We start from the raw sequence: 13,193 nt of genomic DNA, 5'->3' as shown, positions 1-13,193 counted from the left end.
TTTTAAATTCGTTATTCAGTTTTAGCAACTCGATTTGGGTGTGAGTCTCTGGGTGGTTTTTTATGCTTTACTATTTGGGCTTTTGAGTTTGCCGAATTTCCTGAGTTCACTTAGGTTTTTTTTTTCTTCTTCTTAATCTATGTGCTTATATTTTTCATTAAATTTGGAACATTTTCAACCATTATTTCTTATAATATTTTTGTCCCTATTTTGCCCTTTTTTCCTATTACTCCAAATATACATGTGTAATACCACTTAGTATAGTCCCACAGATCACTGAACCTTTTTTTCTTTTCTTCTTTATTCCCCTCTCTTCATTTTTTTAAACCCTGTACTGCAATGGATATTTTCTATTGACTGTTTTAATGTTCACTGATCTTTTCTTCTATAGTGTCTAATTGCTGTCATATCCTTTTAGTGAATTTTACATTTCAGATATTGTATTTTCAGTTTTAGAATTTTAATTTTTTATATAGTTTTCATTACTTTATTGTAATTCACTATTTGTTCCATCATCATTTTTATATTTCTTTAAATTCCTGAACATATTAAAATTCCATCATCTCTGTAATTTCTGAGTCATTTTTCTATTGACTGAATTTTCTCCTAGTCAGAGTTAGATTTTCCTGGTTCTTCATATGTCTAGTATTTTTTTATTGTATGCTGAACATTATGATTACTACATTGTTAACTCTTTGGATTTTGTAGTCTTCATTTATAGCATTTTCTTCTGGCAGGCAGTTAATTTACTTTCACATCAGCTTGATCATTTTGAGACTTTTAAAGCTTTGTGAGCAGACGTTTAGAGTAGCCTTTACTCTAGGGCTAGATTAACCTTCATTGTAAGGTTTGGCCTTACTGCGGTCTCTACTTTGTGCTCAAGTTGTTCAGCAGGGTTTCTCCACTCAGTCTGGTCAGAGCTTGAACATCTTTCAACATTCAAGAGTATGTTGTTCAAGTAGTTCAGCTGATAGCTGAACTTTGATAATAGCTATTTCTTTAGTGTTTGTTCTTTGCCTGGTTCTCTGAACTTTCTCCCTGCACAGTTTAGTATTTGGTCAAAAATCCAAAGGGATTACTGTGCATATTTCTGGTGATCCTTTTATGCACAGTTCCTTTCTCTCCAAATTTCGCAAGTTCTAGCAGCCTCAGCAGGCCCAAATTACACTTTCTTCTTCCAGCTCAGAGACCACAGTGCTTTGTTTCATCTCTTTCCCTGCTCTGCCTCCATTCATAAACTTGAGACAGTTGCATGGCTCCTCTTATCTCCCCTCTCCTTCCCCTTTCTCAGGGATTGTAGTCCTGCATTGCCTATTGTCCAACATCTGAAAACTGTTATTTCATATGGTTTGTCCAGTTTTATTTTGTTTAGGGCAGAAAGGCCATAAAAGTTGTGGTCATTTGTTTCAAATCAGTATTTATATATTTTTGAATTGGTTATTCATTCACATAGTTCAGAAATCAAAATATATAAAAGGTATATATTGAGAAACTTTGCTTCCTTCCCTGTCCTAGCTACCCTGTTATGTACAACTCTTATAGTTAATCACATATTTGAGCTTCTTATATATCCTTCCAGTATTTCTTTATGCAGATACAAGCAAATATGAATATGTACTATTTTCTTCCTCTGTTCTTACACAAGCATAAGCATTCCATATACACTGTTGTTTGCTTTGTTTAATATTTTTATGCTGAAGACTTGTGATTATCAGTAAAGAAATTTGAATGTAAACCAGTTTAATCTGTGTGCAGATAATCTTTGCAGCAGCCTGTGGGCTTGTTTACTGAGTCACAGAGTAAAAAAACCTGTTTAATTTTGATAGATATTGTCAAATTGCCATCTAATGGGACACAGTTACCATTTACTTCCAAGTAACAATGTATGAGTGTTTCTTTCTCCACAACCTTGCCACAGAATGTGCCATCCAGCCTCTGGATTTTTACAAGTAGAAAAGAATTGTTTCTTGTTATAGAGTTAATTTGCATTTCTTTTATTGTGAATGAAGTTAAGCATTCTTTAATAGGTTTAAGGTTCTTTTGTTTTTATTAGTTCTGTGAATTGCTTGTTTATATTTTGTTCTTGATTTATAGCACCTCTTTTATACAATATAACAATGAGTCCTTTGTGATATCAGTTGCAAATATTTTTCTACTTTTTCTTTAACCATGTTTTTGCTTGTTTTATTTTGTTTTTGCCATGCATATCCAGTCATTTCTAGTCCATAGATAAATTATTTGAATCCTCTTAATTATTTGAATACTCTTTTTCACATACAGGCCACTTGACCGTTTTTTGTTGAACAAGTTTATTTTCAAAGCAGAGCACACATTTCTCTCCAGCCCCCTTAAAATGTCAACACACATTAGAAACCAGTTTCTTTATTCACTCATTCATTCATTCCTTCAACAACCATTTGTTAAGGACCTATTAGGTACCAGGAACTGGGTATTTCTGTAGAATGCAAAGGAGGATTGTCTCCCATCCCTAATGGCTCAGTGTTACATGGGAGAGGCATGAAAGAACCATTTTAGATTATGTGTCAGTGCTATAGGAACACTGAGGAAAGCACTACCACAGTGGTAACGGGCAGAGGTCAAGGGTGGATTTACATACATTACATATCCTTAAAAGCTAAGCAAAAAATTTTTACATGTTACAGAGCTGAATTGCATCATATTAAGAGCAAGGTTTTAGCTTTTTCTGATTTGAGCTTTTTTACATGATCTCACGGTTGTATGTTGGAACTAAATTTCTGTCATCCTGCTTAGTGTTATAAAACTTGGTTTTGTCTTTGTACCGACTTTTCTAAAATCATTTCTATTTCAGGTGGTTTAATATTAGCTGCTGATTACTCTCAACTTGAGCTGAGGATCTTGGCTCATTTATCCCATGATCATCGTCTCATTCAAGTACTAAACACTGGAGCTGATGTTTTCAGGAATATTGCAGCTGAATGGAAGATGATTGAGCCAGAGTCTGTTGGGGATGATCTGAGGCAACAAGCAAAACAGGTGGTCTTTACTGAACATGTTTAACATAAATGAGGAGAATTTTTACGATTCAAAAAAAATTTTTTTAACTATCTCAGTCATTTGTGGTTGAGGAGTGATTTCTCCCTCTTTGGATTTTTCACAACATTCATCTGAGCCTGTCTCATGGTATTCATATTTTCCTTTGTAGAGTCAATAGAAAGAATCAGGTAGACTTAGTCCGAGCCTACTTAGTTCTGGGAAATCTATGTGCATTAGTGGTAGATATTGTGGTGGTGGTGGTAGATATTGTGTGTGTGTGTGTATTTTTAAAATCTCTAGCCTGTAAGCACACATATATTTATCTTTTTATATTCACACACATTGAGCCACGGTGCCTTTCATAGACGGGTGCTCCCTGAATGTTTGTTGAAAAATAAATATTGCTGAGCTGCGGATTATAGTCAATAACTATTAGCTTTTTAGTTATTTTAAGATTTATTTATTATTATTTTTTTAAATAAATTTATTTTATTTATTTATTTTTGGCTGTGTTGGGGCTTCGTTGCTGCTCACGGGCTTTCTCTAGTTGCGGTGAGCAGGGGCTACTCTTCGTTGCGGTGCGCGGGCTTCTCATTGCAGTGGCTTCTCTTGTTGCGGAGCACGGGCTCTAGGCTCGTGGGCTTCAGTAGTTGCGGCACACGGGCTCTGTAGTTGTGGCTCACGGGCTCTAGAGCGCAGGCTCGGTAGTTGTGGCGCACGGGCTTAGCTGCTCCGCGGCATGTGGGATCTTCACGGACTGGTGATTGAACCCGTGTCCCCTGTATTGGCAGGCAGATTCTTAACCACTGCGCCACCAGGGAAACACAGCTTTTTAGTTTTTTGAGGCCATTGGTTAGCTACTCTGCCTCTGAAACTTCATACTGCCCTTGGACTTTTCACATGGGCCCATATTAGTTCCTACTTCTGGATGACTGTTGGGCACAGGGAAAATCAAAGGCCACATTCACACTGTTCCCTGGCCTAAATTAACACTGATACTTGCTTATCACATGACCTGTGGGAAATCTGATGCCCTTTTCAAGAGAGCAGGATTGTTGGCTGAGGTAAAGGCACACCACCTCTAAGATCCTGCTTTACTAGTTTTACATCTACACTTCTTGTTACTCACAGCTGTGATTCTTGACTGGCTCATTAGGCATGAAACACTTCCTCTCACCACTGCCTGTTTAGCACCAACACTTGTTTCTTCCACTATTTAGAAAGCCAGCTTTGTCCTCTCTATTTAATCCTCTCAGATTAAATCCTGCATTTAGCAAGAATCAAACCCTAAGTTAAATAGGTAATATTCCAATATTTAATCCTCGTAGTAAATACACGAAATAGGTTTTATTATTATTATTCCCATTTTACATAGGAGGAAACCAAGGCACAGAAAGTTAGTAGTTTGCTTAAAGTCATATAGCTGTAAGTGGTGGAGCCAGGATAAGTTCAGAATGACAGAACTTAGACATTCTGACTCCATAATCTAAACGTTTATACACTGATGATAGCTGCCTCTATTTAATAAGTTCTTGCATGATTTAATAGTGTTTATGCTATACCAGTTTTTTTTTCTTGAATTGCCATGCACTGAGCCATCTAATCTAGATCTCAGTCTTGCTGAGATATCAGCTAGCACTAAGTAATATCTGAATTAAGAAAAAAAAGTGTAAAAAGACCAAAAAGGAAAAGAAAACAGGAGTGAAAAAAATCCCTCTCAATGTAATTAAAAAAAAAAAATTATTTTGGAAAGTATTTTGGATTTTGATAATCATTTTTTGCAAGTTATCTTTTTAAATTTTATTTAACAATATTTATATAGATCTTGCTTTATGTCAGGTGGTATCCTACACCACACAGACACACACACACACACACGCGTGTGCACATACACACGTATATAAAATAACTCATCTAATCCTAACAAACTCATGATGTAGGTATTACTGTCCTCATTTTATAGTTGAAGAAACTGAGATACAAGGTAGATTGTGCAAGATAATACCTCTTGTAAATGGTGGAACTAGGATTTGAACCCAGGCAATACTTATTACTAAATCAGTTTCTTTATTGACCTATTTAGACCATTTTCCTCCACTACTCCCAAAATTTTCTCAAAAGTTTGTGTTTAACCCAAATGAATTCTGCAATTGTGGGATTTCAGGTGGCTGTGAGATGAAGAGGATATTTATTTCCAATGACGTCCTCCCTATTATGAAGCCATGTAGTCTACTCTTCCTGCTTTTTTAGTGCTATTCAAAGGTGAGGAGAGGAATGTTTGTAATGGTTCTCTTTCCTGACTCCTAGGCACTTCTTTAAGCAGCAGTTAATGAAGTATTAGGAGTAGAAAGCTTCTCTGAAGACTTCTGGATAAATGACAGTCAGAAATATTTCCTTTTAAACCACTAGGGTTATTTTCTTAACACACACACACTCATATTCATTCATATTCTGCCCCTTCTTCTCTTTCTCCCCACACCTCAAAAAGTATTGCTAAAAGGCAGTAAAGGCACTCACTGGATATCAGCTTCTATGGATCTAACCCACCAAAGCAAATCTAATCATTTCTTTGACTCACTATGAAAAGTTTACCAAATCTCAATCCTAATGAACTTTTTATGTTTGCATTTTATGTAGTTATGACCTATAATTTACTTACTGAGTGTGATGAGTCCCTTTCAGATTTGCTATGGAATCATTTATGGAATGGGAGCTAAATCTTTGGGAGAGCAGATGGGTATTAAAGAAAATGATGCTGCTTTTTACATTGACTCCTTCAAATCCAGATATACCGGTAAGGAAGCATTGAATGTTAATTATCTTCTAGATACTATTCTTCTCAACTCTCTTTCCATATTATATTTTTAAAAATTTGTGTTACAGAATTTTCTATTAACAGAAGTTTTCATCAAGCATTGTTGATTAAATAACGTCAACCTTACTTAGAGATGTGCTTTTTTCATAAAAGGGACAGAAATGGAATAGCAAAATGAAGTTGATGTATATGCTACTGTGTCGTTGTGAAAATCTTATAAAATCTAGGAATTGTCCTGTGCTTTAGGTTTACATAGCTTTATCTTGAAACAGTAAACCATTGAGTAAATGTACCAGAAACTGTGAGAGAAAAATTGCTTTTATAGAGCAGTTCGAATATCACCATTTTAAATTCTCTCTTCTTTTGGCAGTTTATTGAGGTAATTTGCACACAATAAAATTCACCTTTTTTAGTTGTATAGTTCTATGAATTTTGACAAATGCACGCAATCATACTGTCTACATTACAGCTGAGGTATGGAACCATCACCTCATCATCTCAAAGAGTTCCTTTATGCCCCTTTGTAATCAACCCTGTCCCCAGTCCCCAAAAAGAAAAACTTTTATTCACACATGACATGGTCTTGTACATAGAAAATCATGTGAATTCAACAAAAACAACTACTAGAACAAATAACTAAATTTGGTACAGGTTCCCACCATACAAGGTCAGTTTGTAAAAATCAGTTGTTGTTTTTTTTTTTTTTTTCCTTTTTTTGGCCATGCCAGCATGGCATGCGGGATCATAGTTCCCGACCAGGGATGAAACCCATGCCCCCTGCAATGGAAGTGTGGTGTCTTAACCACTGGACCACCAGGGAAGTCCCTGAATCAGTTGTATTTTTATATACTAGCAATAAACAATTAGTGAATGAAGTAAAAATAAAACCATTTACAATAACATCAAAAAACATGAAATACTTGGGATAAATTTAACAGAGTATGTGCAAGACTTTATTGAAAACTCCAAAGCAATCCTGAGAGAAATTGAAGAACACTTAAGTAAATGTGAGGTTTACCATGTTAATTTATTAGAAGGCACAGTATTGTTATGATCACGGTTCTCTGTAAATTGTTCTATAGATTCAGTGCATTTCCAATCAAAATATCATTAGACTTTTGTGTCAAATTTGACAAGCTGATTCTAAATTTATATGGAAATTCAAAGGGCCTGGAATAACTAGAATAATTTTTTGGGGAAAAATACAATGTTGATTACTTACACTCCTTGGTTTCAAAATTTATTATAAAACTACAATAATCAAGATAGGTATAAGGGTAGACGCAGGGGACAATGAAACACAATAGAGCATCAGGAAATAGACCTATACGTATATGGTGAATTGATTTTCAAAAAAGTTGCCATGGTAATTCAATGGAGGAAAGATGGTCATGTCAACAACTGGTGCTAGAACAACTGGATACCAGTATGGTAAAAAAATGAACTTCTACTTTTATCTCATACTGTATTCAAAAATTAACTTGATATGAAGCACGGACCTAAAAGTAAAAACTAGAACTATCAATCTTGCAGAAGAAAAGGGAGAGGAGCTTTATGACATTGAGGTAGGCAACAATTTCTTAGGTGATAATAACACTGAATTAATCATAAAAAATAAATTTTGATAAAAGACACCATTAAGAAAATATAAAGTCAAGCCACAGACTGAGAGGAAATATTTATAGTTCCTGTTATCTAACAAAGGACTTGCATCCAGAATATATAAAGAACTCTTACAACTCAATACTTAGAAAGTAAATCATGCAATAAAATAAAGTTCAAAAATTTGAACAGACACTTCACAAAAGAAAATATGTGAATAACTATATCAAGTGTTATCATCATTTGTTCTCAGGGAAAAGCAAGTTAAAACCACAAAGAGATACCATTATAGAAACACTAGAATGCTAAAATTTAAAAACACTGTGTCTCTTTTACATTGCTGATTGGTTGTAAAATGGTACGACCACTTCGGAAGACAATATGGCTCTTTCATATAAAGTAAAACATACACTCAACTGTATGATTCTGCAATTCTACTATTGGATGGTTGCCCAAGAAAAATGAAAACATATTTCCAAAGAAAGACTTGTATGTGAATGTTAAAGCAGTTTTATTCATAACAGCCAAAGACTGGAAATGTTAAACAACAAAACTCCTAGTGAGTAAATTAAAAAAAAATTTTCCCCAGTTTTATTGAGTTATAATTGACACACAGCACTTTATAAATTTAAGGTGTACAGCATAATCATTTGACTTACATACATCATGAAATGATTACCACATAGATTTAGTGAGCATCCGTCATCTCATATTGATACAACATTAAAGAAATAGAAAAAAAGATTGTTTCCTTGTGATGAGAACTCTTAGGATTTGCTCTCTTAACAGTTTTCATATATAACATTCAACAGTGTTAATTAGCTTTATCGTGTTGTACATTTCATTCCTAGTACTTATTTATCTTATAACTGGAAGTTTGTACCTTTTGACCACCATCACCCATTCCCTCTCCTCCCACTCCCCACCTCTGGTAGCCACAAATCTAATCTCTTTTTCTATGAGTTTGTTTTTGAAGTATATTTGAACTACAAACTATGTTAATTCCTGGTATACAGCACAGTGATTTGATATTTCTATACATTTCAAAATGGTCACCATGGTAAGTCTAGTTGTTATCTGTCACCATACAAAGATATTACATAGTTATTGACTATATTCCCCACACTGTATATTTCATTCTTGTGACTCATGTGTTTTGTAACTGAAAGTTTGTGCCTCTTAGTCTCCCTCACCTATTTTTCTCCTCCCCCCAACTCCCTCCCCTCTGGCAACCATCTGTTTGTTCTCTGTATCTATTACTCCATTTCTTTATCAACTGAGTAAATTTATTAAAGATCAAATTGGCTTTATTCAATGATTCATGAGTCGGGCAACATCCCATCTAGCACTAGAAAGGAGCTCCACTGAACTGTAGAAGAGGAAAGTTTTTTAAAAGCAGAAGGGGGTAGGTGGATAAGGAAATATTAGCAAAGAATGCATTGTTTCAGGCAAGGTCACTCTCCTAAGGGGAATGGAAGGGCCTATTGGGCAGATAACCTCACTAGTGCTGACCATGTAATACCAGGTTGACTGGTTAAAGGTTACATTCCTGGGGGTGTTGAGGCTGCAATTTGGTTAGGTATTAAGTCTTAGTTTGCTGACATAGGGTTTAGCACAAGTGACTCCATTTTGGCCCTGCTGTCTCCTTTTTAACAGGAACAAATATCTGTCAACAGGATTATGGATAAACAGATTTTGGTATATCTCTTCAATGGAATGCTACTTAGCAAGAGATGGCAGACACAAGTGAGAACATACAGTGTAATTTATGAAATTCAAGAACATGAAAAAGATACAGTGTAATAAAGTAGATCCATTAGTGTTTGAGGCTGATAATGGGGAGCTGACTGTGAAGGTGATTAAAATGTTTTGTATCTTGTAGTGGTTGTTAGAGGGGTGTATACGTTTGTTAAAATGCATCAAACTGTTCACCGGAGGTGGGTGCCTTTTATTGTATGTAAATTATATCTCAGCATTGTTTATTGTACGTAAATTATACCTCAGCATTGATTGTTTTTTTAAAGTAGTTCTTGCAATCTCTGAATATTTGAAGGCTTCCTACAGGAGTCAGGTAAGAGAATTCATAGAGGTGTAGTCTCTTAAATCTCATCCTTTTCTTTGCTCTTTACTCAGCAGTATCACAGTAATTCTTGAAGAGAAGAAGATGAGAGCCTGATTGCTTTCTGAAATTCCTATGCTAGTAGTCAGATATCACCAACAGCTGCACTTGGCAGGGTTTCTCCCCTTCCTTTCACCCACAATCTGTGCCAGCCACACAATAGAAATCCTCAAATGAGGGGTTTTAATTGGGAGGCATTAGTGTTTATTACTTAGGATGAGCAGAGCTGTGAGAAAGCAGAAATTGCACAAAAGAATAAAGATAGATTAGCAGTCTCTGTACTTGAATGTGTTTTAAAGAGTATAGAAAAAGAATGTTCCAGGAGAGAAGAACCTCTCTAGCTCAGAGACAGGAATGAGCAATGAAGAGACTGGCCCATCTGAAGCAAAGAGTTCATCCTGGAGAGTCATAAGACCTAATAACGGACCTATATAGCAAGGGATGAATGCTGGTATAGGGAATATGAATGTGTTTGAGTAATATACTATATGTAGTCTTTTTGAATTTTAAGAAGTGAGTTGTGTAAGTTTCTAATAAAATATTACAACTTCATGCATTAGTTTCAGTTAGGTCCTATTTGAATCATAGCATAGATGGTAACAAGGAGCTGTTGGAATGTATTAAGCCTGGAAAAGATAAGCTCAAAGAGTAAAAGAGGGTTAGTGTGATCAAAGAACAGAACCCTGTGAAAAGTAGCATGGAATAGTCTTAAGATCCTGTAATAAAACCATCTAGGTTTTAGTACCTGCTCTGTTGTTCTGGAGTTTAGTTTTGTATTTTTTGTTGTTGGTGGTGGTGGTTGAAAAACAGAGATTATGTCATTTCTAAAGTCCCTTTTGTTTCTAACTTTCATGGCTATATGAGGTGATGAGTGTTAATTAAATCTATTGTGGTAATCATTTCACAATATATGTATATGTGCTGCCTAAGCGAGCACTGTTTCGCAATATATGTAAAGCAAACTGTCATGCTGTACAGTGATGTGTGTCAGTTATTTCTCAATAAAACTGGAAGAAAAAGTGAATGAAAGTTTATATGCAAAATTTTGATGATGTGATATTAATGTTAATCATGGTGAAGTTTTGGTATATTTCACTATATTGAAACTAGTGAGTGAGATTAAGGATGGACATTGGTTGCAATTATTTCTTCATTTTCTTTGTAGGGATTAATCATTTCATGAGAGAGACAGTGAAGAATTGTAAAAGAGATGGATTTGTTCAGACCATTTTGGGAAGGCATAGATATTTACCAGGAATCAAAGACAACAACCCTTATCACAAAGCTCACGTATGTTGAAATTTCTCTGGATTTTTAACTTAATATTTTAACTTAAATTTTTAACTTTAATGACATGTACTTTTTCAACAAAGACTGAACCCTGCTAATGTCCCTTTTAGAGATCACTAGCATATTAATTGGATCTTCTGTTTTATTAAGGACTTCTGAAGTGATGGTACATGCCAGTATTTGCTGAACACAGTCTCTTTAGGAGACTAATGTAAACATGGGTTCACTTAATAATATTTCAGTTAAAAATGTTCTGTTTTAGTAAGCCAGTTATTTATTAGCTTTGGTAATAAGTTATATATAAACTTAATTCTTACATTTGCTAATTGTTCTTTGTTTCAGATATCATATACTAATTTGTCATATTACACCAGATTGCCACTGTCTTCAGAGATTAGCCAGTCATTGAATTGTGGTATTTTTTGGTTCATTCCTTTTGTTTATTTATTTTAAAAGCACTGGCTCATCAGAGCTTATTAGGATACCCAAAATATTAAAGAAGGCTATTTTTAATATCATTCAAAAGATGTATTGATGGTATTTACTCAAATTATGATTGAAATCTCTTTCATTGGGATCCATAAAAATATTTTGTGTATCTGAGCATTTAAGTTTCTGTTATAGTCCAAACCTTCCTATTTTAACTGGTTGTATTTTGCCCTTACCCCATACTTTGGTGTGTCAGTGCCCACTACACATTGTATGTAATGAAAATATCCAGCCCCCAAATTGCTAAACTACTGTCTTGAGCTAGAATCTCTCAGAGCAATAATGCTCTTAGGGACCATGGAGGAATAGTTGGGGTTTTGTTACTTCTTCACTCTCTCGCCTCCCATATATCCACATACAGACATCAGATATTTATCAGCCTTTTACCATATCTCCAAGTGAAGTAGGCACTGTAGTTGATGCACTAGGAAAAGTAAGTCTTAAAATGTATTGGAAGAGATAAAGCAAACTAAAAAAATATAAAAGTAGCATGTATACTCAGTTATTTAGGCTTCTAGAGGAGGTAGGACTTAAACAGATTCTTGAAGACTATTTAAAATTTAATTGATGGGCATGAGAAAAAGATAATCACAAGTGACTAAGAGTTTGAGTAAGGATTGGCTAGAAGCCAATCTGATAGGAGTGGAAAGTTTGAGTTGTCACTTAGGAATAGATAATTTTCTACCGGTCAGATGGAATCAGCTATTGGAAGGCTTTTAATGGCAGGCTGAGAAATTTGGGCTTGATCTAATAGGGATTGATTATGTTTTTTGGTATTTACACAATGAAAAATGGAGGCTAGAATGATTAATGTTAATGAACCATATAATTTTTAAAAAACTAATATTTTTGAAGTTAAAAATGTGAGAGTAAGACTTTTTATACCAAATCCTTAGGAGTCAGAGTTCTAACTGATTCATTATGTTGTTGCTGAGGAAAATAAAAATTGTGCCCTTCTGAATCAGAAATGGAATAAATATAGCCAGATTTATTGTTTGGTTTTCGTTTAGTTTGGTTTTACATTTTATTTCAACTTTTACTGTACTGAAAAATATACATAGAGAAAGCACAAGAAACAAATGTAAATTTCAGTAAATTATCATAGAGCTATACCTATGTAACTACCATACAAACCAAAAAATAGAATATTGTCAGCACCCCAGAAGCTCCCCTCATGCCTCTCCTAATCACCATCCACTGCCTTCCCAGAAATAACCACTATAACCTCTAACCCTCTGGTTTTGTTTTGACCTCTCTATATATCAAATATATGTATTCTGTGTTTAGCTTCTGTCACTCAAAATTACATTAGGCAAGTCATTTATGTTGTTTCATGTTGGGGTAGGTATATAGCTCTGTTATATGAATATACCACAATTTATCCATTTTTCTGTTGATGGGTTTCTAGTTTGGAGAACTTTCTATTTGGATGGGTTTCTATTATGGATCTTGATGATTTGATTATTCTTGTTCAAGGTTCCTGGTGCACATATGTTTCCGTTAATGTTTGGTAAAGCGGTAGACCTAGAATTGCTCTCATCTTCAAATTCAGTAGATAAAGCCACGTTGTGTTTTATGGTGGTTGTAGCAATTTGTCCTCCCATATAAGCTTGAGTTCTCATTGCTCTGCATCCTTGCCAACATTTGCTGTTAAGTTAACATAATTTTGGCTTTTCTGGTGGGTGTAAAGTAGTGTCTTGCAGTTTTAATTTGCTTTTTCTTGAATACTATGTTTTGATATATGGTAAAGTAAGTTTTCCCAACTTGCTTTTTTTCTCTCCCCCAAGAATATTTACCTATTCTTGGTTCTCTGCATTTCCATATAAATTGTAGAAGCAGCTTGTGAATTTCCATACAAACACA

At 34.8% G+C, this 13,193-nt stretch overlaps 1 protein-coding gene across 1 annotated transcript in view; it reads left to right on the top strand.

The window, feature by feature from the left end:
- The window catches only part of POLQ (DNA polymerase theta), a 107,740-nt gene that overhangs the window by 88,105 nt on the left and 6,442 nt on the right, over positions 1–13,193 (top strand). Inside the window, exons 25-27 of the mRNA XM_061193154.1 lie at positions 2,831–3,015; positions 5,698–5,809; positions 10,717–10,841. Coding sequence (XP_061049137.1) covers positions 2,831–3,015; positions 5,698–5,809; positions 10,717–10,841 — 422 coding nt within the window. The remainder of the gene's footprint in view (positions 1–2,830; positions 3,016–5,697; positions 5,810–10,716; positions 10,842–13,193) is intronic.

Source organism: Eubalaena glacialis, chromosome 6, assembly GCF_028564815.1.
Source record: "Eubalaena glacialis isolate mEubGla1 chromosome 6, mEubGla1.1.hap2.+ XY, whole genome shotgun sequence".
Classification (NCBI taxonomy): domain Eukaryota; kingdom Metazoa; phylum Chordata; class Mammalia; order Artiodactyla; family Balaenidae; genus Eubalaena; species Eubalaena glacialis.
Note: the sequence above shows the minus strand (reverse complement) of the source record. Positions and strands in the feature narration are given on the sequence as shown.